The 25,150-nt window shown below is 42.8% G+C and overlaps 1 protein-coding gene and 1 long non-coding RNA gene across 4 annotated transcripts in view; one reads left to right on the top strand and one right to left on the bottom strand.

The window, feature by feature from the left end:
* Positions 1-25,150, top strand: part of LOC145715887 (serine/threonine-protein kinase ULK4-like) — a 226,023-nt gene that overhangs the window by 34,302 nt on the left and 166,571 nt on the right. Inside the window, exons 1-2 of one of the 3 annotated variants that reach the window (XM_081824987.1) lie at positions 8,113-8,306; positions 18,065-18,231. In XM_081824987.1, coding sequence (XP_081681113.1) covers positions 8,297-8,306; positions 18,065-18,231 — 177 coding nt within the window. In that variant the 5' untranslated portion in view covers positions 8,113-8,296. Of the gene's footprint in view, positions 1-8,112; positions 8,307-8,413; positions 8,436-18,064; positions 18,232-25,150 lie in introns of those variants that run through there. The other 2 variants (XM_081824981.1, XM_081824974.1) reach the window with 2 other exon arrangements.
* On the bottom strand, positions 5,155-7,983 carry LOC145722344 (uncharacterized). The gene is made up of 3 exons (XR_014146554.1): positions 7,849-7,983; positions 6,591-6,789; positions 5,155-5,823 (listed from the first exon to the last, which is right to left on the bottom strand). It is a non-coding gene; the product is annotated as an uncharacterized LOC145722344 (long non-coding RNA).

Raw genomic sequence — 25,150 nt, 5'->3', positions numbered from 1 at the left:
ATGTCAGTGCCTAACTCTTTTAATTTTCATGGTATTGTTATGTAGTTAGACATTTGATTGGGATAGTTCCCACTTCTAGTTACTTTACCTATTTTAAGAGTTTCCTTGCTATTTTACCTTTTGATTTTTTCCCCACAATAACTTTGTAATTAGCTTGTCTAGTTTCAAAAAACATGTTGAGTCCTAATGTTTTTGCAATTACTTTTTTTTTTTTTTAAAGATTTTATTTATTTATGTGACAGAGAGAGACACAGCGAGAGCAGGAGCACAAGCAGGGGGAGTGGGAGAGGAAGAAGCAGGCTTCCCGCAGAGCAGGGAGCCCGATGCGGGGCTCGATCCCAGGACCCTGGGATCATGACCTGAGCCGAAGGCAGACGCTTAACGACTGAGCCACCCAGGCGCCCCTTTGCAATTACTTTTAATTCATAGATTAACTTAGGAAGAATCAACATGTTTATGATTTTGAGCTTTTCTAGCCAAAAATATGGTATGGCTCTCCAGTTGTTTGTCTGATTCTTTATCCCTCATTAATGTTTGTTTCTTCATGTGGACCTTGCAGGGTCCTTGATACATCTATTCTTAAGTATCTCATCTACTTTTGTTGCTGTTGTAAATGGGATCTTCTATCTTCTAAGTGACTATTACTCTTCCACTGAATGTTTTACTTTTTTACAGCAAATTCTAAACCATGATATTCATAACCTTCACCTAAACACTGTCCCCTTCCTCTGTCTGCTTTTCTCACTGACATTCACCCTAAGATTTATTGAGTCCACTGAGATGGGCTCTGGGTAGAATGATGCACAAGATATATTCATACCCTCAAATGCCAGTGGTCTAAATTAGTCATTTGTTTGTTCATTCAAAAGGTATTTACTGAATATCTTCAATATTCGAAACACTGTGATAGACAGTGTAGAACTCACAAAAAGCGCCTTGTGCAATTCAAATATATGTATTCAATATTTCTAAAATACCTTTTTTATTCCATGATAGTTCCTTTCTTGGGGAGTTTGTGGTCTCGTTGGGGAGAAACATTTTATGTGTAAGGATAAGTAGCAATACAGGACGATATTGCACAAATGGATGGTGTAAACAGAAGCTTTCAAAGGAGAAAGTGGTGAGTGAAAGTGCACGAGTGAAGTGGAGGCTGGAGGCAAGATGAGGAAGAGAGGCCACCTTAGCCGCAAAGAGCAGTGGGAGCCAAGCATAGAGGCAGGAGTGAAGGAAGAGAGCGCGGGGGGTGGGGGTGGGGATGCACATCCGGGCTGCAAGAGTGGGTTTGTGTTGGCAGGCTGGGCTGGAGCCAGAGTGTGGAGGGCCTTGAATGCTCAGCCAGGTAAGAGATGGCAAGGTCGGTGCTCAGGCTCTCTTAGCAGTGCGGGAACATTCTCTCAGTGATGCCAAGCAAGATTAGGCCACCCTGCTGGTGGGATGGAGATTGGAAGCAGAATTGCAGGAGGCGAAAACTGTAACTGTAGGTATGTGGTGATACCTACCAGCCCAACCCGGAACAGGAAAGGAGCTGGTGCAGCATACAGGGGCGTGGCAAAAGGGGCACAGCTGGGACTGAGTGTCAGGCATACAGGTGGAGAGGGAGGAGGTTACAGATCCCAGGGAGAGGAAAAACTCATCATGCCTTTGGCCTCTTCCTAAAGATGTCGGTTTGGGAGTCCTGTCCTCTGAATCGGGTAAATAAGTTGGGAAAGTGAAAGAATTCATATGTGAGGATAATTCTAGTCACAGCCTGTGTGTTAATCGCCTATGTTTTAGGCTTTATAATTAGAATCTAGCAACTAGAATGTTGCTAGCCACGATTGGTGGGAGGTGACATCTGAGAGACGGTCTTTCTGGAATGGGATCAGTGAGTAATCCATAGTAGAATTACATTTACTGGCTCTCAGGGTGCGTTAGTGCTGACTAGCTTGAAAACACAGCAGGCACAGTAGGTGCATTTCTTATCCTGGAGAGAACTTTGCAGAAAGTCTCAGAGGAGATGAAGGTTAGGGGGGAAAGCATCTACTTCTACCCAGGTTGGGTGGGAGAAGAAAGGATTGTGCCAGGAAGGGAGATGGTGTTGCTCTTTGTCTTGTCAAGTTTGGCTTCATTATCAGAGGAGATTCACGTATTGATTATGAAGCACTGGGCCAAGCTAGAGAATGAAAGCATGCCACACCCTGCCGTCTAGTTGCTCTGGTCTTCAGAAAGATCCCGTTACCATCCCATTATGCCCAATGAAGTATTCTGTTACCAGCCAGCTGGCGATGAGCGACAGAGAACCCAGGAGGGCAGTGAGAAACAAGCCAGGGTTGAAAAGAGGTGAAGTGCTGTGGTAAAGTACCTTTTGAAAAATCTAATGGTGACTTTACTAGAAGAAAAAATGGAAAGGAAACAGATTTGTCTACATTGTCAGTAAAGGAAAGAGGGATAGGATGATATTTTTGGGGGCAGCAAGGCCAGTTGAAGGTTTTCTTTGGAACTGAGAAATTGGCTTAGTTGAAAAAGACAGGTGAAGGGAGAGATGAGGAAGACTTATATGAGGTGAGTGACTCGAACAGGGAGGCAGGGGGTGGAAGGTTTGGACAAGGCAGAGGGACTGGGGTGGAGCTTACGGACGAGGGGTGGGTCCTGAAAAGGGATGAGACTGCTTTTGCTTAGAGACCTCCAGGAAGGATGATGAGAGCTTATCATGTTTTTCAGCACCATTTTCTCTCTCCTTGGTTTTCGCATTATGCCCCTGTGCCAAAGCCATCCCAACTAGACAGGCAAAGCCAGCCTTCTAATGTCCCCCAAGATGCCAGGTAGTATTTCTTTTCTTGGTATCAGGCTTCTCATGGCTGAGACACTTGAGACTTCCTTCAAGGTGGAACAGGCCTCACAGAGGTGTCAGAATGGAATAAGAGTCTCACAGGGTGTTACAGAGGTTCAGTCTGAACCCTGAGCAGTAGCCTTTATTCGCAGGTCCAAAAGTGTCTAAAGTACTATATCATTCCTTCTTCTTTTTATTTTTTAAAGATGTAAAATAACTGTAACTTTTCTGATCATAAAAGTAATGTGTGGGGGCGCCTGGGTGCCTCAGTCGTTAAGCGTCTGCCTTCAGCTCAGGTCATGATCCCAGGGCCCTGGGATCGAGCCCTGCATCGGGCTCCCTGCTCAGCAGGAAGCCTGCTTCTCCCTCTCCCACTCCCCCCGCTTGTGTTCCTGCTCTCGCTCTCTCTCTCACTGTCAAATAAATAAATAAAATCTTAAAAAAAAAGAGGTAATGTGTATTCAGTATAAACACATTCATGAGTGCAGAAGGGTATGAAGTGAAAAAGTGAACTCACCTGGGTCGATGAACTGGGTTTTCCTCATGTGTAAAGGCTTACCAAGCAGTACAAGGTAGTGAGGAAGAATCTGGGTCTGGGGCTCTTCCTCACTTCCAGTTATCTGGAAGGTCCCCACCTTCTCATCTGCAGGGTAGTGGGGATAACTGGGAGGTCACGGCAGATTGAATGAGGTAATGTGTGTAAAGGTACTGTGTGTGTAAAAGAGCACAGTGCTTGAAAGATAGGACATGTTCAATGACTCTTAAATTCCTTCTCTACATGCTGTTATTCTATGTGTACTATTTTTTAACTTGGTTTTCCATATTTGATGTGATAGACATATGTCTATGTCAATACATGTAGTTCTGCTTCATTTTTTTTAATGAGTTCAAATCTCATTGATCCCCTCCCCAAGTAGGCTTTTAGAGAAGCCTATTAACTATCAGAGTAGTTACATATTATCATTGCCTTGGCTAGATTAGCCAAGGAATTTTGAATGAAAATTGGGAGTGGGCATCCTTTTCCAGTTCCTGACCTTAATGGGTATGCCTCCACTCTTGAGAGGCTATATGTAAATGGCCAATGGCCATTTCAGATATGAAAATAGAACTCCGACTCCCAACCTCTGCAGCACCTAGCCCAGGAAGCCACACTACAGCCTCTGTGGGAACCACTCCGGGATGCCAAACCACTACCTTTGTAGCAGTTGGCACAAATTGGTCGGGGCTTGGTCAGTAACTGTCAGCTTCCTTAAGTTTTGCCCCTGCTTCCGACTCAGGACCAACCACAGAAACCCAAATCTCCCTAAACCAATAACATGACATGCCCTACTTCGAGTTAACCTGCTTTCAGCTTCCCCATACCAACAGCTTCCAATCAGTGCATACCTGAAGCCTTTCTGTCTTTCTTCTATAAAGCTTTCCCACTCCCCTGCCTGTCTTTGAGTCTCTGCCAAATGCAAGGGATAGTGGCTGACCCCCTTGCTATAGCAAGCTCTGAATAGCCTCTGCTTGTTCTCCTTTGAGTGATCTTTATTTCCGCACACTGTTCAGTGTAATTTCCAGTAGTGGGCTTTCTAATGATTAATCAGCTGTGAATTTCTAGAATGAGCCCTTCTTTGGTCATATAATGTTAGTTACTCAACACATGTTTCTTGAGAACCTGCTATGAGCCAGGGTCTGTGCAAGGCTTAGATTAGATAGGAATAACCCAAACAGATGTGTTTTCTGCTCTTGTAGGATTTATGGTCTCGTAGGCAACACAGACATTCATCAGATAAGTATACTTGATTGTGGGGTTTTGGAGAAAAGTGCTCCAGGAGACTGAGAAGGAATGGGCAGGGAGGAAACTCAGAAGAGTGGGGTGTCTTCTAAACCAAAAGAAGGAGGCCACCTTTCCAAAAGATAAGATGTGACAAGAGCCATCAGGAAGTCAAGTGCAAGAAGGTAAAGAATGAGTATTATGCTCTTCTGGTTTTGTTTTTTTTTTTAAATGCTCTTCAGCTTTGTTAACCACGTTTCTTCATTTATTTTCCTCTGTGGTTATTTCTGAAGGCTTCATTTTTTACATTCAAATTTAAGTGAGCATTTACAAGTTCCTTTATAGCTTGAATTGATTTCCAATGTGCCTTCAAATTTTTCTCAGAAATTTGATATGTAGAAGGTGCATATCAAATTCTTCCTAAGTAATATTTATTTTCTCCACTAGAAAACTAAAAATGAAATGCATTCCCTGCTGATTGTTGTCATTTACTTGAGAGCACTGGTATTGAATATCTAATATTGCTCCGTGTCTCCTGCAGCAGCAGCTCAATGGGCTCACTCTGTGAGTGGCACCTGTTAATTAACTAATGCAGAAAGATGTCACTGAAGTAGAAGATTGTCATGGGATAACAGACCTGCTGTGTACAAATGCTAAAATAACTTTTGCAAAATAAGATTTTAACGAAGCAGATTTATTTTCAAGGCACAGTGTGTCAATTTTCTTTCCCTTCTTTCTGTTTACTTATTTTTTAGCCCTTTATATTTCCCTAGTGGTGAGAGATTCACCTTGGTATGTGTTCCCCTCCCCCTCCCCTTTCTTAGCCTTATCTGTTCCTAATTTCATCTTTCTAAAACCTGTTGTTTTTTGTATTTTTTAAAAGATTAGTTATTTATTGAGAGAGAGTGAGAGAGAACGTGCACCTGCGTGCAGGAGGGAGGAACAGAGGGAGAAGGAGACAGAGTCTTAAGCAGACTCCCTGCTGAGCTCGGAGGAGCTATTGTGGGCCTTGATCTCCAGACCTTAGATCACAACCCGAGCAGAAACCAAGAGTTGGAGGTTCAACCTACTGTGCCTCCCAGGTGCCCCTGTATTTTGTTTTGTATTCGCACAACAAACTTCACAGATAGTCCTTCTTTTCCTCCTTTTCCATTTTCAGTTACCAAAACGCAGTCTTGCAGAGTGAGTAATAGCATAGACTGGAGCCAGATGGCTGTGGCAGTTACTCAACCTTTCCAAACTTCAGTTTCATCATCTGTAAAATGGAGTTAAGGGGATTTTTGGTTAGATATCTGTTAAAGCACTTAGAATAGTACTTTGCACATGGTAAGAGCCCTAGAGGTGTTTACTATCATCATTCTTTCTCTGCATGGCTTATTCTAATATCTAATTTTTAGCTTTGGAGTATTGATTTATAAATAATAGTACCAGTTTGTTATCCTATGTCTTCATTGATAGTGTATGGAAATAATTTTCCCTATGGAGTTTTAATAGGTTTAGAGTAAATGAGTACTATTTAATATTCATTTGCCACATTCTGACTTATAAAATATTAGAGCTAAGAGAAACCTCCAATATCACAGAGTGCTCCTTCTTTATTTTCTAACAAGGAAATTAGGGCTCAGGAAAATGGAATGAGTTTACCACAGTCACTCTGTTAGGTTCTGATAGTGCTGACACCAGGATGTGTGGCTCCCAATCCAAGGAGTTTCCTGTGCTATAATTTGATATATTTTTGGATGACCAAAAATAAGCCAGTTCATAAATTTTTCCCAGAACAACGTAGTGAAAATAGTGTCTCCGGTATTATCCAACTCGGGTTCTTTAAGTTCTTGGTCCTCAGCTGACGCAGACTCAGAAGTGCATCTCATCAGCAGGAAGTAGCTGAGGACTTCTGGGTCAAGATGACGGACTTGACAAAGGGAATTACTTTTGCTGCCTCCTTGTATTGGCTTCTTATTGCTGTTGTAACAAAGCCATAAGTTTGGTGGCTTAAAACAACACAAAAATGTATTCTCTTACAATTCTGGAGATCAAGAGTCTAAAGTCAAGATGTTGGCAGCTTCATTCCTTCAGGAGGCTTCTGTTTCCTTGCCTTGAAAACCCAAGCTGAAAAGCTTCTAGCTGCTGCCTATGTTCCTTGTTTCTTGGCCCTTGTGTCACTGCAACGTTGTACTTCTGTCTTCACATCACCTGTTCAGTCTGACCTCCTGCTTCCCTCCTATAGGAATACTTGTGATTACATTGGGCCCATTTGGATCATCCAGGATAATCTATCTCAAGGTCCTTAACCGATGGGACACCTGGGTGGCTCAGTCGGTCAGGCATCTGACTGTGGCTCAGGTCATGATCCTGGGGTCCCGGGATTGAGTCCCCCATTGGGCTTCTTGCTCAGCAGGGAGCCTGCTTCTCCCTCTGCCTGCTGCTCCCCCCCAGCTTGTGCTCGCGCTCTCTGACAAATAAGTAAATAAAATCTTAAAAAAAAAAAAAAGATCCTTAACCAAATCACATTTGCAAAGTTCCCTTTTCCATGTAAGGTGACACAGTTTCCAGGAATTAGGATATGGGTATCTTTGGGGGAGGGGGCATTATTCACCCTACCACACTCCCAAAGCACCATTAAAATGAGAGTCGAGTCTTCAAAGTTATTAACTCTAGAGGAAACATGAAGTTGCCCAGGAAAGGAAAAATAATCATAGTTTTCCATGTGACTTAATTGGGAATAGTGTTTATATAGTCATAATGATGTAATCACTGTCAATCTGATTGAAAGTAAGAGATACCTATAGTGGGGGAATGAGGAGTGGGAGCTGTGTGGGTGTGAGGTAGGGCATGGGGAAAGAGCTGCATCTTCCTTCCAGCGTAGGAGGAAGTCAACAGATAATGCCTGCAACTCAAAAAATGCAAGTGTGTATTATTTAGAGAAATGGGGGCGAGGAATGATAATTAGGTAAAAGAAGCGAAACTAGTTGCCTCTGGGGAGAAGAAGGTGACCTGGACTGCAGGAAGGCTTTGACTCTGAAAAAAATAAAAAATTAAAAAATAAATATAGATTGAAAGGGCAGATGAGGAGGGTGGATAACGCATGGGGTCGAGAAAGCATGACACTTTTGAAGATAACTAACTTGAAATTTGACAGCTGGGAGCTTGAGACTCTGTCCCACTAAAGGAAGACTTAAAAAAACAAGTAGAACTCCCAGTCCCTTGAGCTGGTTAGGACTCTTACATACACATATCAGAAATTCAGATTAGCCACATGAAAAAAAAGAAAATGTCTTACCAGAGAGAGCATGTCTGATGGAACTCAAGATACGAATCATTCTTGGGCCCCAGGAACAGCTAGAACCAAACATGATACTCAGAGCCCCTGCCCCCCAAGTTTCTCTCCCACCCCCATCATTTTCCTTTCCACCCTTCCTACAGCCTAGTGTTCTTGCTCCTCGGTCCTTGAGATGAGGCATCGCCACTGCCACTTCCTGTTTCAAATGTTGGAATGTGTTCCTTAGAGAGGAGCTCTTGCCTCTGCTGCCCATTTCTGGGACTCCAGGGGAAGGAAACAGCTGGCTGTGGCTGGAGACAGTCACTTTGTGTAGAGTGAATGCTGTACAGTAGCCGGGTGGTGCCTGAACTTCACCCGTGCTTCTTGGGATTGCTGGCTGTATCATGGAATTTCATCTTAACACGGGACACTGTGCAGTTACTTAAAAGAACAAGTTAGCGTTTTATCTATGGAATGGGGTAAGATATAGAAGTCTCTGATACATCCTTCAGTGAAAAATAGCAAGCTATGGGCTATATTCCATACATCTATGTTTGCGTGTATTTGCATGTATTTCCTATGCCCTCTACAGCAAACCCTTATGCATGGTGAGTTTTGAGGAAATGGGATGTCAGGGACCTTTGTATTGTCTGTGTCATACATGTATTAATTGAATTTTTACAGAGTATAAGAAAAAATGACAAGCATGACTTGGATCATCACTCCCTCTGCCTGATAGCACCAAGATAACATTTTATTCCATGATCTGTTTCACATGTGGATACCTTTTTGTGGGCCCTGAAGGGAAGGGACCATTTCTTGAGTTTTTTCTAGTTCCTTCCTCATTGAGCCCTATAAAATTTACATTATAAATGCTCAGCATATTGCAAATGAACCAGGAATTGAATGAATGATTCATGTTCTCTCCTGAGTGTTGCCCTACCAGCTCATAGATAGATCACAGGGAAGGAGGGAAGATGTGGTATGTGGAACTCAAGAGGATGTGCTCTAGCTCAGAGCCCAGCTCATAAAAGCCCCTTCATACTTCAGCAAGTGCTGCACTGAAGTCAGAATTCAATTGGACAAAGCTTTCACGCTTTGGGGGTAGACCCTGGGGGGGTGTTGCTGCTAAGAGGAGTCACACTCCCTCCTGAGAAGGTTTCCTTCCCTGTTCTTCCACCCCACTCTCTTCCAGCACTTTCCTGGGCATTATACATATATAATCAGTCATTCCTTTACTCCTTCATTTCCTGGTAGAAATTGAAAACTTGATGCACCTTTGAGTTAATAAAATTTACTTTTTTGAATTAGTCATAAACAACATTATATCTTAAGTTTTGGATATGAAATTAACACCCACTTCTACTTTTTGTGTCCTCCCTTTCAAAAATGGCTCCAGATATATTTGTGTAAATCAATTCTAAGCTACTTTAGCTATCTGAGTAATCAAAAAGAGTGTATGTTTTAGTGCATAAATCCCTCAAGTGTTAAACTTCTCTTTTCGGCGATTTTGTAATTGAGCTTATTCTATCCAAAATTTTTTACCTTTCAAATATGCATGGAGAGGGGGGACATAGAAGTAGGTTTCCATGTTGCTAAAATGCAGGGTCTCTGCTTCAAACAGGAAAGGGCATTGCAGTCTCCTGGGGCAGGTGACCAGAATAAATTGTATACTTGGAATAAGTCAATACAGTGTTCTCTTGTCCTTGGAGTTAAGTGCTAGACTGATTCTGTACTAATCATGGGGGTCCAGGGACCACTGTGGGTTCAGGGGAGCTGGGGCAAGGTTGTTTTTAAGATACTCTCATATAGAGAGTCCCTTCAGGTTTGCGGGGGGGATTATTAATTAAAACATTCGCCTCTGTCATATTTGAGAAGTGCCCAGCCTCTGACCATGACGTACTTCCAGCTTTCAGGTTTGATGGGTTACTTCATTTCAGCAGAATACAGCGTTGGGAATTGGTGGGTCCTACGCATCAAGTGAAATTTTTTCAGTGTCCTTCTCCTAACTGGGGAAAGCCAGGCTCCCATGGGCCCTGGTGTTTGGGCAGGGTGTGAGAGGGAAGGCTTGAGATGTAGCATGGAAGCCAAAGCTCCAAGGCAGAGGGCATGCAGATTTGGGGCCGCAATTGCACGGGGAGAATGAAGCCTAGAGCGTGGTGTAGACACCCAGGGTCTCCCAAGAAGGGGCTGGAATAACAGAGGCAAAAACCTGCACTAAGATGGTTCCTAAATTTTTTAGACTGAGAAATGGGACATATTTTCATTTGGGGTCATATCTCTGTGTGTGTGGCTGCTCATTAACCTTTAGCCAGAGCAGGTTTTGTGTGCTTGGCTGCTCTGGCTCAGGACCCTGAGTTTACAGATGCCTCCATTTACCCTGCCAGTGTGTCCAGGATGGGCATTGCCACTTTCGCCCTCCATGGTTTTCTGTTTCAAAGCAGACTTTTAACTCCGCTGATTTGTTGTGATTCTGCATTTGGTGGTACAGCACTGATCAGTTTGGGAAAAAACAATTTTCCCACATCACATCTCACAGATGCCTTTATACTCCTCTTCCAGATTGTCTGTTCAGGGTGACTTTCATGAGCCCTAGGGGAAAGGGCCACATGTTTGTATGATGCAGATATAAAATTATCCACAAGAAAGCCTCAATTTGGGGAGGTTACGTTTGGATTTAGAATGTTGTGTTCAAATCATTAATGATAGAAATATAAATTACTTTCAAAAGCTTGGTGATTCAAAGTGTACTCTCATATTATCTCTCTAGTCCAACAGATTTTGAAAAAATAATAATCAGGACACAGTGACCGGAGCTGGAAATAGCTCATGCACATGAATATTCCCAGAACATCAAACACTTGAAAATAACTCATGGGGATGACTCCTTTAGAGATTTGCTTATAATTAATACAAAATAATTCTTGGATTTTTTTTTTTTTGATGAGTTGGTTGTAATTAATGCAAAGTAATTCTTGGGTTCTGTAGCTTGATGAATTTTGATTTCTCTTTGAGGTGTTAGGATGGAGTATTAATAAGTTCCTACGATGACGTTTGACCAGAGGCCTGGGAAATGCAGAGCCCCATTTCAGATGCCTTTGTATAGCATCTCTGAGGGAGCTGATGGACAAGCAAGGCACAGAAACCTTCTTTATTATGTGGGTCTGCATAGAAGGTTGCTTTTAGCCTTACTTCCTATATTAGGTCCACCTGCCAGACTGGGAACAAAGTTGGTTGTGACTTTCCCTGTGTATTTGCCTCAGTGTTGAAACATCAGTCTTGCATCTTAACACTCAGGCAGGGGAGCCTCCCTTTCCCCTTCACACAGATGCGTACCAGCTTGTACCAATGGAGAGAGGCGGGAGACACAGCCAGGGGCTGTGCATTTGCCCAGGGGTCTGGAACAGAGCTGACCTAAGCCACAGGTAGCTACTAAATCTCAGACTGGGTCTGGATGAGAGAGGGGGGAGAGAGAGAGGAAAAAAACAAAAAACAAAAAACCATGGCCAGACCTTTCCCAGGGGTGCAGGCCTCTGGCTATGCTGTATACCAGCCTTAGTAGAAGAAGAGAGCGGAAAGAGCCATACACCCATGCCCACTGAGCGTTGAATCCCTTGGAGAATTTTCACTCTGGAGAACGCAGCCCTGGCAATGTCCCTGAACTTGACTCTCTCTCTTTGGAGGTAAGAGTATCTTTCTCTTGATTAGCGCTTAACTGTGGAGAAGAATAAAAGAACACAAGTAGGGGAATGTCAATGTCCTTTCCTTCCCTTTGCCTCCTTCTTAGAGTTATTCCTCCACTTTAGTAAAACGCATTCTGTTTTAGCTTATTCACAGAGCTTTGCCAGTATTAGCAATCTAATCCTTGAGTCCCCTGGGGTAAGATGAGGGGACAAAGATCGGTCCCTCATTTTGCTCCATAGTGGATATGGTCAGCCTTATGCAAATGCAGGTTCAAGCCCTTCCTTCCAAGAAACAGTATTTCCTAACTCCCTCTATGGGGAAATTCTGGACACAGTGTGGAAGCAAACATGTCAAAACATACAGGGTTTTTGGGGAAAGTGTACCAAGAAAGATCCAGTAACTTGAAGTTTGACTTCAGGCCACAGGATTACCAACGACTGGTATCAGTTGCCTGGAAATGACCCAGTCAGTGAACTTTCCTCAGGCTTATGAACTGTGGTGATGAAACACCCTTCCTTGACACCTTTTTCTTTTTTTAAATTCTAGTCATTCCTTTTTTATCTACGACATGATTATGTTATCATGATTATTTCTCTTATTGAGAAATTGAATAAATTTTGAATAAGGTGTTACTAAACACCATTTCCTTCCTTTCCTCTGTAAAGCCTGCCCCTGTCTGGGATTTGCTCAGTGCTGCTTGTCTTGCTTGTCTGTCTTGACTATCCTTTGGGAACCCTTCTGCTCTCTCTGGTCATCTTCAATTTCTGTTTTCTCCGGTCTTGACTGCCACCCAGTTTCTAGGTTTTAATCTCCAACTGCCTTTGGTCATTGGCTTTTGGATGTTATCTCAAACTCATGTCTTAAAAGCTATCTTATAGTGCCTAGAAAACTCACTCCCCAGTTCTTCCAGTGCTGATATAGTTCTTCTATTCCTTATTGACCCTTTTTGGCCCCATTCCACTGTTGCCACAAAGTTACAAGTCACACTGCTTTAGTGATGTGTCTGCCTTCCTCCTTGCTTCCCACCAGCACTTGGTTATGGCATGACCTCAGTGGCCTACTCGTTGGTCTTCTGGTCTCAGTTCCCCACTGGTTTGTCCAAGAGGCTCCATGATACTGACTTTGGAGTTATACATGGGTTCAAATCACTTCGGTGACTTGTACTTAACTCTGTGACCTTGAACTTGTTACTTGAGTACTTGTTACTTGAGTCTTTGTTTTTGCTTATATAAAATGGAGATATCAGCATCTGCCTCGCAGAGCTGTTACAGAATTCAGGTGAGGTATTAAATGTAAAAAGCCAAGTAAAGGCCCATTGCCAGACACAGAGCAGTGCTCAGTAAATGCTGCTATCATCCCAGCACAGGCTGCACTGTCAAAGTATGGAAAATTTCCATCACTTTAGAAGGTTCCATCCTGTCCCTTCCCTAGAGGCAACTACTATTCTGATCTCAATCAACATAGATATTTTTTCCAGAATCTTATAGATGTAATCATACCCCTGAGTTTATACACCTGTTTCTGGTGTCTATCTCTCAGCACCCTTTTTGAGATTCATCCATGTCCTTGTGGGATTCAGTGGCTCATTTCTTTTTATTGCTGACTAGTATTCCATTGTATGAATATATCTTTTTTTTTTTTTTTTAAAGATTTTATTTATTTATCTGAGAGAGAGAGAATGGGAGACAGAGAGCATGAGAGGGGGAGGATCAGAGGGAGAAGCAGACTCCCCGCTGAGTAGGGAGCCCGATGTGGGACTCGATCCCGGGACTCCAGGATCATGAACTGAGCCGAAGGCAGTTGCTTAACCAACTGAGCCACCCAGGCGCCCCTGTATGAATATATCTTAATGTGTTCGCCCATTCTCCTCTTGATGGACAGCTGGGCTATCTCTAGCTTGGGGCTATTTTGAATAAAGGTCTAATGAGTCTTTCTGTGGATATAGGTTTTCATTTTACTTGGGTAAATACCTAGGAGTGGAATTGCTAGGTAATATACTAACTGTATATTTAAATTTACAAAAACTGCAACTATTTCCCATCAGCAGTGTATATGAGTACTGGTCACTCCACATCCTTACCAACATTTGGTATTCTCAGCTTTTTTCATTATAATTATTCCTGTTTGTGTGTGGTGGTATCTCACTGTGATTTTAATTTGCATTTTCTCATGACTAATGATGTTGAACATTTTTCATGTGCTTATTGACATACATCTTTTGTGAACAGACTGTTTAAGTTTTTTACCCATCTTTAAAATTGTCTTTTTATTATTGAGTTGTAGGAACTGTTTGTGTATTCTGCATGTAAGTTCTTTATTAGATATCTATGTTGTAAATATTTAATTTTGTGATGAAGTTTAGTTTACTGATTTTTAAATGATCCATACTTTTTGAGACCTTAGAAATATTGCCTGCCTCCTAGTTACAAAGATCTTCTTTTATATCTTATTCTAGAACGTTTACAGTTTTAGTTTTTATGTGAAGATCTGTGATTCGTGTGAAACTAATTTTGCATATCATATGATGTCGTGGTCAAGGATCCTTCTCCCCATATGGATACTCAGTTTTTCCACCCCCTTTTGTTGAAAAGAATGTTTTTTTGTAAAGAATTCATTTGTTGCAATTTATGTGAGCATATATGTGTGGGTCCATTTCTGGACTCTGAAACTGGAATTATTGGTATGAAGTCATAATTTTTCTCTGTTGATGCATATTTGTTATCTCTATCCACTGAATCAATGACCCAGTAGCAATGAGCATCCTTAGTGCTCAGATCATGGTTTCCAAATACAGTTTCTTCTTAAAAGACACCAGGGCTTCTTGGGGAAGTAGTTAATGCCCAGTCTGACAGGAATTTTTTATTTAAATTCATTTTATTTAATATGTTTGAGGCAGGAATTCTTAAGATGAACTTGGGACATATTATATAGCAGTGGCCAGGACACTTTCAAGGGGCTGTCAGTAGCCAAAGATGGAAACAAGTTGAATATTAAAAAAAAAAAGATTGAATCCACTGAAATCCATAAAATGTATTCTTTAAAAATCCACTGTATTCATAGAATGATGCCACAAAATGAATTCATTAGTAACTTTTGGTAGTTTCTAGCTTCCCCACCCTCTCCCCCATTAGTCACATTTGGTAATTGCTAATACTCCAAAATCATTGTTCTGAAAACTGGTAAATGACAACAAAGAAACATTTATCAAACACATATCCTGCCTTTCCTTTACAAACCATATTTTATGATAACCAAATAGTTGATAAAAGAAGACTTTCTTTCTTTCTTTCTTTCTTTCTTTCCTTTCTTTCTTTCTTTCCTTTCTTTTCTTTCTTTCTTTTCCTCTCTTTCTCTCTTCCTTCTCCTTCCTTCCTTCTTTCCTTCCTTCCTTCGAGAGACAGTGAGTGAGAGAGAGAGCAGGAGCAGGGGGCAGGGCAGAGGGAGAACCAGGCTCCCCACTGATGAGGGAGCCCTATGTGGGGCTCATCCTAGGACCCCGGGATCATGACCTGAGCCAAACGCAGATGCTTAACTGACTGAGCCACTGAGGCACCCCAAGAAGATTCTTTATAGAGGAAAACCAACTGAAAAAAATACAGAAGGAATGATAGAATTTGAAACTTACTGTATTTCCCTTATCTAATGAAATGTGGGACTAGATGGTGGTCCTTAGTAGGTAACATTTGATGTTGAACTTTATAATGAATGGGTTAGGCTAATAATCCCTGAACCTGATCAATTTTAACATTGTTAAGTGTAGAACAGCTAGACAGTGTATCCTTCCAGATATGATGCAACAGGACATGTAGAGACCCAGCCTCAAGTATTATTGCCAAAATAATTGAACCTGAATTAAATAGAGTCTCTAGTCACTACAATTACCATTTTGCAGGAAGTACAGGGATACAGGAACAACACCACAAGAAAATCTACAGGAGGGGCACCTGGGTGGCTCATTCATTAAGTGTCTGCCTTCGGCTCAGGTCGTGATCCCAGGGTCCTGGGATTGAGCCCCACATCGGGCTCCCTGCTCCACGGGAAGACTGCTTCTCCCTCTCTCACTCCCCCTGCTTGTGTTCCCTCTCTCACTGTGTCTTTGTCAAATAAATAAAATCTTAAAAAAAAAATCTATAGGAAAACAACGTTCTAACTTCTCCAAAAATAAATGGCATGAAAATTGCAGGCGGGGGAAAGACTGTTAGACATTAAAGGAGATGTAAGGTCTGCAGCCAAATGGAATGTGTGGACCTGGTTTGTATCCTGATTTCAACAAACTAATCCTTAAAAAGACAGTTTGAGACAGTTGAGTTTTGAACATAGGCTGCGTATTGCCTATATTAAATAAGTTTCATTTTATTAAGTGGTAATGTTAAAAAAAAAAACCCTTTATCTGTTAGACTCTACAGAAGTATTTACAGGAGAAATAAGATGATGTCTGGTGTTTACTTTAAAATCCTAAAAAATAACATGGGGATAGAGTAACCAAAGATGGTCAAAAGTGTTGATAACTGTTGAAAAAAGTGATGGGAGTTCTTTTTACAGAACTGTCTTGTGACTTTCTTTGTTTTCATAATAAAAAGTTTAAATGAGAAAAACTGTATTTTAACCCTGAAGTGAAAGTTCTAGCCATGAAGAGCACTGAATATATGGCTGAGAATAGACCACTTGACATCCTACTAATGAGCTTGCTGGCATTATCACTGCTGTGGAGAAATATTTTGTGTGACGTTTCATTTCTAATCTCCTATGAGCACCTTCCCGACAGCTGGTGACTTCAGTGTGTAAAGTCAGAACGTGGCATTTGTTGCCCGTTTTTTACCTAGCAGGCTGGAAAGATTTCCCATCCCAGTGGGGATCCGATTGCATTCATTGTTTGCACTCTTTCCTTGAAGACTGAATGAAGGTCAGGAAGATCGCTCGCTGTTGCTCACCAGCTGTTTAGTCTGAGTCAAGCAGCATGTAGAGAAGGGTATCTGGGGGTCCGCCTCCCCCTGTGAAGAGCCACGTCCTTCTCTGCTGTTCACATAGTTCTCACCCTACTGCACCTTTGACCTTCTATGTGATGTGTCACAACGTAATCCTAAACCCCCAAAGGAAAACCTCTTGCAGCATGTATTTACCAAACACTATGTTTTAAAGCCCTTCTGCCCTATCTGCAACTCATGAATGCCAAAGTGCTGATTCATGGCGTGTGAATGAGCTGCCTGACTCAGAGGAGAATGCCTTCTGGTGTCATGTACATGTCATAATAATTGCTTTTCTATACTGTGTGTTGTTCATGATATGTGCAATCCAACCTTGTCATAGATCCATTTTGCCAACAGTTAATTCTACCTTCTCTTCAAGTATATTTATCTTCAGCTTTGTGACTTGTACCACTCTTTGCCACAAGGAGTACAACTTTGAGACCTCTATAATTTTGGTTTCTCCCTGCCTTTAGTGACAAAATTAATTACTTTTGAAGTCTAAGAATTACTCTGCACTTGTCTAGGAGAACTTGGTTGCTTTATTGGAAGTGACAATGGCATTGTTTGGGAGAGATACCAAAGCTGGGGTGGCTGTGCTTGGCAGAGTTTCCATCCAATTGATCATCTGAAAACTAGGGCCAAATGGATTGCAAGACCAATAAAGTCCAGCTTAGTATACAGCTCCTTCCCATGCTTCCTCCCACCATCTCCTGTGTAAAATATTTATTTTTGAAGATTCAGTTTTTCTAGAGCATTCAGATAATCTGATGCCAAAGGTCCTTCACCATTTGAGGTTTATAACACTGCGTGTTGTATTTTCACCACATTTACATCTGAATCATTTTTGTGAATTCAAAGAGTAATGCTACATAATACTATCAATAAAAATGCCAACTTAAATATAAATAATAATGCCCCTACTTTTGCAAATGTGTTATTTGTGACACTACATCAAACTAAAAGTTGAAGACCAACTTCACTGTTAATTTAATATGAGGTTTGCAGAGACAAAATGATAGAAGCTAGAAATTTCTAAATTTCAGATTTCTTAAAATCATAGTTGATCTTACATTTCAAATTTTTTTTTTTTTTTGGAATACATGTGAAAAAAAAAAAATGCTTCATTGCTTTATCCTCTTGGAATGACCTGATTACTTGTAGATCCTTGGGTCCCCTGGGTCCACCTGTAGAACCTGATCCATACTGTGAAGAACTGAACCTCAGAGAACCTGGAGACAGTATGTTCGTATGTAACATGTTTTCTTCCAGTGTCAGGGAGCCCTCTGTCCTTGTGAAGCCTGTTCATGTAGGATCGTGTTTCTCAAAGTGTAATTTGGGGAACCCTTGCATCAAGTCACGTGGGGAGCTTATGTAACACGTCCCAGGCTCCTGAGCAGACTCTGGGAGTGAGGCCTGGAAACCTGCATTTTTAAAAACCTGCCTGAGGGTATCCTGTACGAGTACAGTTGAAAGACTGCTTCAAGTTTATGCAGCATAGAATACACATGCCTGCTCCGTTGGGTTTATATGACACATTATTTTGTAATTTACAAGGCATGTTGTACCCTTCTCCTTTTTACCCTCAGGTCTGGTCCGCCATGTCTGTGACCTCTTCACTGAAACCGCCACACTGTGCTTGGACATGGACAATAAGAACAACAACGAGATGGCAGCCGCGCTCCTATTCTCCCTGCTCGATATTCTGCATGGCATGCTGACCTACACGTCCAGCGTCGTTCGACTGGCTCTGCAGGTACAGGGCCTCTCCTCCCATGTCTTAAACAACCCTACACCATGTCACCCTTCCCTTTTGTTCTCTCCTTTCCGATATTTCTCTAATGTGTCTTTATTTTTGAAAAAATACATCTGATTCTATAGAGAGAGACTACAAGATAAGCCATCTTGGCGTCAAGGACACATTCTGTGATCACACAATCTGAAAGGAAAGTAAGAGAGGCCTAAGGAAACACTTGCCAAGAGCTAGTTGGGGAAGTCTCCCGATGGAGGAGATCGTTTGCCTTACAGGCACCCTAGGGCCGGCCCCTCAGTGTGCCATCTTTCCTGTCTAGGGATGGTGCTCCAGTCCACCTCAACAGGATGAATTAACTTGCTACAGACAATGGATTGAGATTTTAGGCAAACACATACACACACACATGTTTGTACACTCTTATACATACATGTACAACATAAATTTTCTCATTTTCTATTATGACAAATAACATGGAATTGCAAGACAGTTTTTGAGGATTAGAAGTGTGTTCAGTGGCTACTGGGAAAGTCAATTCACCCCAAACTATAACCTGAATTTACTTTGCATCATGCTGTAAGGAAGGAAGGGGATGCGGGTTTATTGAGTGCTTTCTGTGTTGGGTGTTAGGTGCCCGCACATGCCTATTTCATTTAACCAACTGAGTCTGCTGATACTTAGATTATGTGAAAGCATACAGCCAAGATGACTCATTGCTATATTTAAAATCCTGGTAAAATTGCAAGAGGTATATACATCTAATGGTAGCATCCTGGCTTGGAGAGATGCAGAAGCTCAAGTTGAAAACAAGCTGTTTGATACTTTGCCAGGAGTCATAGTAGCAGAGCCAAGAATGATTCCCTAGACTCTGGTTTATTCTCTGTTATTCTTCATTCTGATAAATGGTATCTTTTATCCCCAATTGAGCTGGTCAGTGTTTAGCTTGTCCAGTGTATTTTAGTAAATGATTCCAAGATCCCCTTAGTAAACATGATAGTTAGTGTTTAACCCAAACTTGTAAAGCTGGTAGATGGAAGTGGCCTTCAAACTACCTGGTTGTTTTTATTTGCTCATCCATAAGAATTGCAAGCTAACAGAGCACTGTTAAGTACTTATGCAATCCTGAGTTACAAATTTCTCTTCACTTTTCCTCTCTTTCCTAGCATTTTTTCAGAGAATATTGTTTCTTATTTCAGTTTTGACAGTGGTTTTAGGTAATTCCTCAAGGCGCCATCGATAGGTACTCTTGCAAGATGCTTTGATGATATCAATCTGTAAAAGATTATGTTTTGTAGATTGTAGATAAAAAGGATCAGAAGTTTAAAAATTCCAGAACAATAGAAATCCTTTTATTACAAGTGATTTAGAGAGATATTCAAGGATTTTAAAAGAAAACTCCTTAATACAAAATATTTTCTAATTCTTTTCTTTTTTAAAATTTTCTAGTGTACCGATAGATCACTGTGTCTTACTTTTTCATTTCTTGCACACCACTGTATATTTTACTGCTAACATCTTTCTAAATCTTCCCCTGTAATACCTGCCACGTATTGCTTTTGGCCTTGACTGCTGACTTTGATCTTCATATACCGTGTCAATCTGACAGAGGTAGAGTCCTTGGAGACAGAATTAGGGGAAAGGGCTGGGAAAAGAAATTGCATGTGTATCAAAGACACATCCTCCTAGAACAGGGAGCCAGAAGTACTTTCCAAACCTAAGGTAACCTCTTCCATTTATAAACATGCTCCAGGGGCGCCTGGGTGGCTCATTTGGTTGAACGTCTGCCTTCGGTTCAGGTTATGATCCTAGAGTCCCGGGATTGATCCCCGCATAGGGCTCCCTGCTCATCAAAGAGTCTGTTTCTCCCGCTGCCCCTCACCCTGCTCATGCTCTTTCTCTCTTGCTTTCTCTCAAATAAATAAATAAAATCTTGGGACGCCTGGATGGCTCAGTCAGTTAAGCATCTGCCTTCAGCTGGGGTTGTGATCTCGGGGTCCTGGGATCGAGCCCCATGTCAGGTTCTCTGCTCAGCGGGGAGTCTGCTTCTCCCTCCCCCTCTCCCTCTGGGTGCTTGCTGTCTCTCAAATAAATAAATTAAAAAATCTTTTAAAAAATAAAAAAAATTTAAAAAAAATAAAATCTTAAAAAAATAAAGTAAAAAGAAAATATATAAACATGCTCCACCCTGGGGATTCTTCTGCATTCAAAACCTGATCTACTTTTAACAGGAATGACTGTCAAGCAGCAGAATTGAGGGTTGCCAGTGTTTAAATGATAAGTGCTTTGCTTTTCTTTTTCAGGGAGGAGAGTGATACAATGTAAGAATGTGTACTAGGGAGGCGGGGACCATGGGAAGGTGGGTGTTAGAATCAGGAGTTCAGTCCCTGCCCACAACGTGCCTTGTGATTCAAAATCGGTCCTGGTTTAATCTGAGGGTTGTGTGGGAGAGATGTGGAAGCAAAGACAAGTACATGCTCCAGACTCACTCGTGTGGGATGGGCTTTGGCTGCAAATCCCAGCCACACCACTTTCCACCTGTATGACCTTGGGCAAGCTTCTTTACATGCCTAATATTGGTTTCCTCATATGCAGAGTAGAAATGATAAAAACTGCTCTGCTGGGTCATCGTATGACTTAAACAAGAGAAGAAGATATGTGTGAGTAGATGTAAATAGGTAGTGCCTTGTGTATATATATATATATATGGCCATATATATATATGGCCCAGGGAAGGTAAGCACTAAATGGTTGCTATATCATTAACAACGAGAAGAAGAGAAGTGCTCCCCTCACATTCCTGTTTACAGAAGGCTTCCTGTGGACCATGACTTCCTCAGGTTGTGTCCTGGCATGTAGGAGGCTGCTCAGGCCACGGCTCCTAACTGAACTGACTCCCGGCAGGCTTACGAAATAATTAATTTACGGTTTGTTTCTCTACTTATTAGCCCGGAACACGGCTGGGTACTGAGATTTCGGTAGGGATCTAGAGAGGGAAGGGTGTTAGCACTCGGGAGCTCGCGGTTTCAGAAGGAAGACCGTTGCTACATGAATGGCGAGGAAATCATCCCATTGCATCTGTGAGCGCACAGCTGCTGTGAGGTGCAGGGTGCTGCAGGGTGAATGTGGGCAAAGAGAACCTAACTGAGTTTGGGGGGTCGGGAAGCCCAATTCAGTATTTAAATCCAGGTCCCCTAACCTCCCCCCCGCCGGTCTGGGCCTTGACTATCATTTGTGAAGTGATGGGGGACTTTCATCCACTGCTCTTGTGATCGTGGGACCGTTAAACTGCTGTTTCTATGCAAACATGCTGGTGTTGCTGAAAGATTGGAATGTGGACACGAGTCTGTTGAAATGATCCAGTTTGACTCCTCTGTGGTGTTCCCTTTGCTCATGCCCATCGGCTACCCTCTGCCTGGCCGCCAAATGCAAGGGAGATTTTTCTACCATAGCTCATAATCCTCCCCATGCCTCTCCCTTCCGTGGCAAACCGCAGTGACATCTCGTTATCTGTGATGGGATCTTCTACTCATTGGTGAGACATTCAAGGCCTGGTATGATCCAGCCCCAGGGTGCCTTCCAGCCTTATCTGCCAGGCCTCCGTGCTGCCCACTCCCATGCCAAACAGTCGGCTCTCGGTCTTTCACTCCCATGCCTTTTCCTCCTGTGGTTCCCGGTCCCTGAAACACCGTTCTCCACACTCTTCCCTGTAGACCTCCTTCCCACCATGGAAATGACAAAGTCACATGTCATCTTCTCTTACTTCCCCCCACCACCCAAACTGTGTCCACCTCTACTTTCACACTCTACCTTCAGCACAGTTGTTTGTAAGCATGCTATCCTTTGGAGCAGGCGGTGCGACCCTACAGAGTGGGGACCGAATCGTGTCATCTGCGCATTGTGAGCACTCACGTGATGGTGATTGGGGAGCACAGTGAGTGCTGAACTGGTCCGGGTGCCACCATTGCGGGTTGTGCTCCATTGTGGGGACATCAGACAGTAGCTACCTGAGGAATTGACTGCTCTTGTTCTCTACAGCTGCCTTCCCTCCATGTTTATTTTTTTTTTCAATTTTAAAAAAACATTTTATTTATTAATTTGAGAGAGAGAGAGCTTGAGTTGTGGGGGGAGGAGCAGAGGGAGAAGCACACTCCCCACTGAGTGGGGAACCTGACCTGGGGCTCTATCCCAGGACTCTGAGATTGTGACCTGAGCTGAAGGCAGATGCTTAACCAACCGAGCCACCCAGGTGCCCCACCTCTGTATTTATTTAACAAACCTCTCTTGAGTACCTACCTGCATGCACTAGATTCGTGTAGCAGTGCTAGATAGAATAGAACTGTATTAGCCTGGCCTTTTGTTTATTTTCATTTTTTTAACACTGTACTCCTTATCTCATTTTGAGTAATGATCTGTTGCCATTTAATGTTAAAGATGGCTCATAAGTTGACATTCCCATGTTTTATATGTTTAAGACTATTAAGTTTATATTTCTACCCAGAGTCCTCCCAGGAAATCCACCCTTAGAGATCCAGCAGCTTTCTCCAAATAATCACTAGAACCGCCCCCCCATTGTCACCTCAAAGTCAACATGTCCAAAGCTCAACTCGGGATTTGCCTCCCCAGCAAGCCTGGCCACCTTCCTCCTGCTATGCACACTAGAAACCCGGGAGTCATCCTGAAAATTTTTCTTTTTTTCATACTCCATTTCTAATCTGTCCTCCAATAATGTAGATTTTACCTTAAATACCTAGTAAGTCCAACCACTTCTCTCAAACCCTACTGCTGCCTCCCTGGTGCAGTCTACCATCTTCTCTTGCTTAGACCGTAACTGGCTGGGTCAAAAACACTGGATGGCTGGTAGTGAGGTCAGTTACCGTACGGCCGTGATGGGGGAAAGTGAATTGTAGACCAGAGGCAAGGGCAGAGGGCCTGAACGGAGAGGACAATAGCAGTGTCATAGCAGAAAAGAGAATCCTTGCTGCGGAAAGGGCCCTTTACGAAATGCAGACAGTGGGCCATGGATGTGGGTATCAAGAGGCTGCCTTTAGGGAGTGTGACATTAGGGACCTGGAGATAGACTGAGAGAAGAGGTGAATTTGGGCCCCTGAAATTGTTGCTCAGCTTCTGTTTTTCTTCCTGTGGGAAACCCTGCTGGGATCCCTCTGTGCACAGAGCTTCCATTGCAGTCCCATATTTTTGTAAGGAGAGGAGTTTCTATTGCATTCCAGGTGTGGAGTTCTTGGTTGCGCAGAGAGGCAGCATTCTCTTTCTGGAACCCTTGGCAGCTTTGCAAGGAGGTGGTACCTGAATACTGGTGGGGAGGGTCTGGATGTTTCTTGGTAACAATAACAAATGGCTATGTGGATTTAGAGGCTATGGAGGACACTGGATGTCCTGGTGGGAGAGTCCTACAAGTGTGCACTTGCTTCTGTGGCCCAATCTGCTTGCTTCCGTGGGTTTGGCAAGGAAGCAGTGACATCATATCATGCCCCCTCTCGGTCCAGGTGCTGGTTTGCAAGACTGCCTTATCTTCCCCAAGAGAGAATCTGTTTGCTCTAAAGGATAATGTGTTCATGTGAAAAGGCCAATATTCTTTTTTTTTTTTTTAAGATTTTATTTACTTATTTGACAGAGAGAGACATAGTGAGAGCAGAAACACAAGCAGGGGGAGTAGGAGAGGGAGAAGCAGGCTTCCCGCGGAGCAGGGAGCCCGATGTGGGGCTTGATCCCAGGACCCCGGGATCATGACCTGAGCTGAAGGCAGACGCTTAACGACTGAGCCACCCAGGCACTCCATTTTTTTTAATTTATTTTTTTATTATTATGTTATGTTAATCACCATACATCACATCATTAGTTTTTGATGTAGTCTTCCATGATTCATTGTTTGCGTATAACACCCAGTGCTCCTATCTTGCACTGTGCTTCTGAAGGCGGAATCAACAGCCAAGAGTCAGAAGTGTTCAGACCTCTGGGGTAGTGCCACACATTTGTTTTCTGGAGGAAATTCTACCTTTCTGGTAAAATCAGTTGGGAAGGCTGGAGGTGGGGGTGGGGAGGGGAAAGGGAAGCTCCATGCTACGATTATGGTGGTTCCCCTTGGCTATCTAGAGGTGCAAGTCCCTCTGAGCCAGAGAAAGCAGGCAGCTCAAGTTCTGTCCAGAAGGAACGGGGCCTTCATGAGAAGGGTCCTAGAGTCCAGGCTAATAACCCGAGACAGGCAGTCTGCAGCCTGCTCTGAAGGCTCTGGCAGAGGTCAGTCCGTACAAGAAGTTTGGTTTCTTCTGAGTGAAATTAAGAACAGCGAGGAAGTGTGTGAATGAAATGTGTATATACTGTAGCAAACACAATAGTCAGTGCCTTTTTTCAATATAAAATTATTCATCCCTTATAATAGAGATTAGACAGTCCCATAAAACTCCTGAGAGCAGACACACTTAAGAGTAGAGCCACTTGCTTCTCATTTTCTTTTTCCAATGCAACTTAAGCCCGTCCTTTCTTTTTTTTTTTTTTTTTAAAGATTTTATTTATTTGACAGAGAGAGAGGGAACACAAGCGGGGGGAGAGGGAGAAGCAGGCTTCCCGCTGAGCCGGGAGCCTGATGCGGGGCTTGATCCCAGGACCCTGGGATCATGACCTGGGCCGAAGGCAGACACTTAACGACTGAGCCACCCAGGCGCCCCTAAGCCTGTCCTTTCTTGGCAACGGAGACCTGTGTCTGAGGCCTGTCCATGCGCTGGTACGTTGGACCAATATTCTAGATGGTATTCAAGCATACGCATGCATACAGAGAAGGAAAGCAGAGCAGAATTATACGATGATGGTATGCATCAGATAATGTGCATAAAAATGCCCACGAGAAATGAGCATCTGTGATTTGGGGTCCGGCTTTGCCACTCATTGTCTGTGGGGCTTTCAACAA

This window comes from Leptonychotes weddellii, chromosome 1 (genome assembly GCF_054177405.1).
Source record: "Leptonychotes weddellii isolate Sample4059 chromosome 1, ASM5417740v2, whole genome shotgun sequence".
Taxonomy (NCBI): Eukaryota; Metazoa; Chordata; class Mammalia; order Carnivora; family Phocidae; genus Leptonychotes; species Leptonychotes weddellii.
Note: the sequence above shows the minus strand (reverse complement) of the source record. Positions and strands in the feature narration are given on the sequence as shown.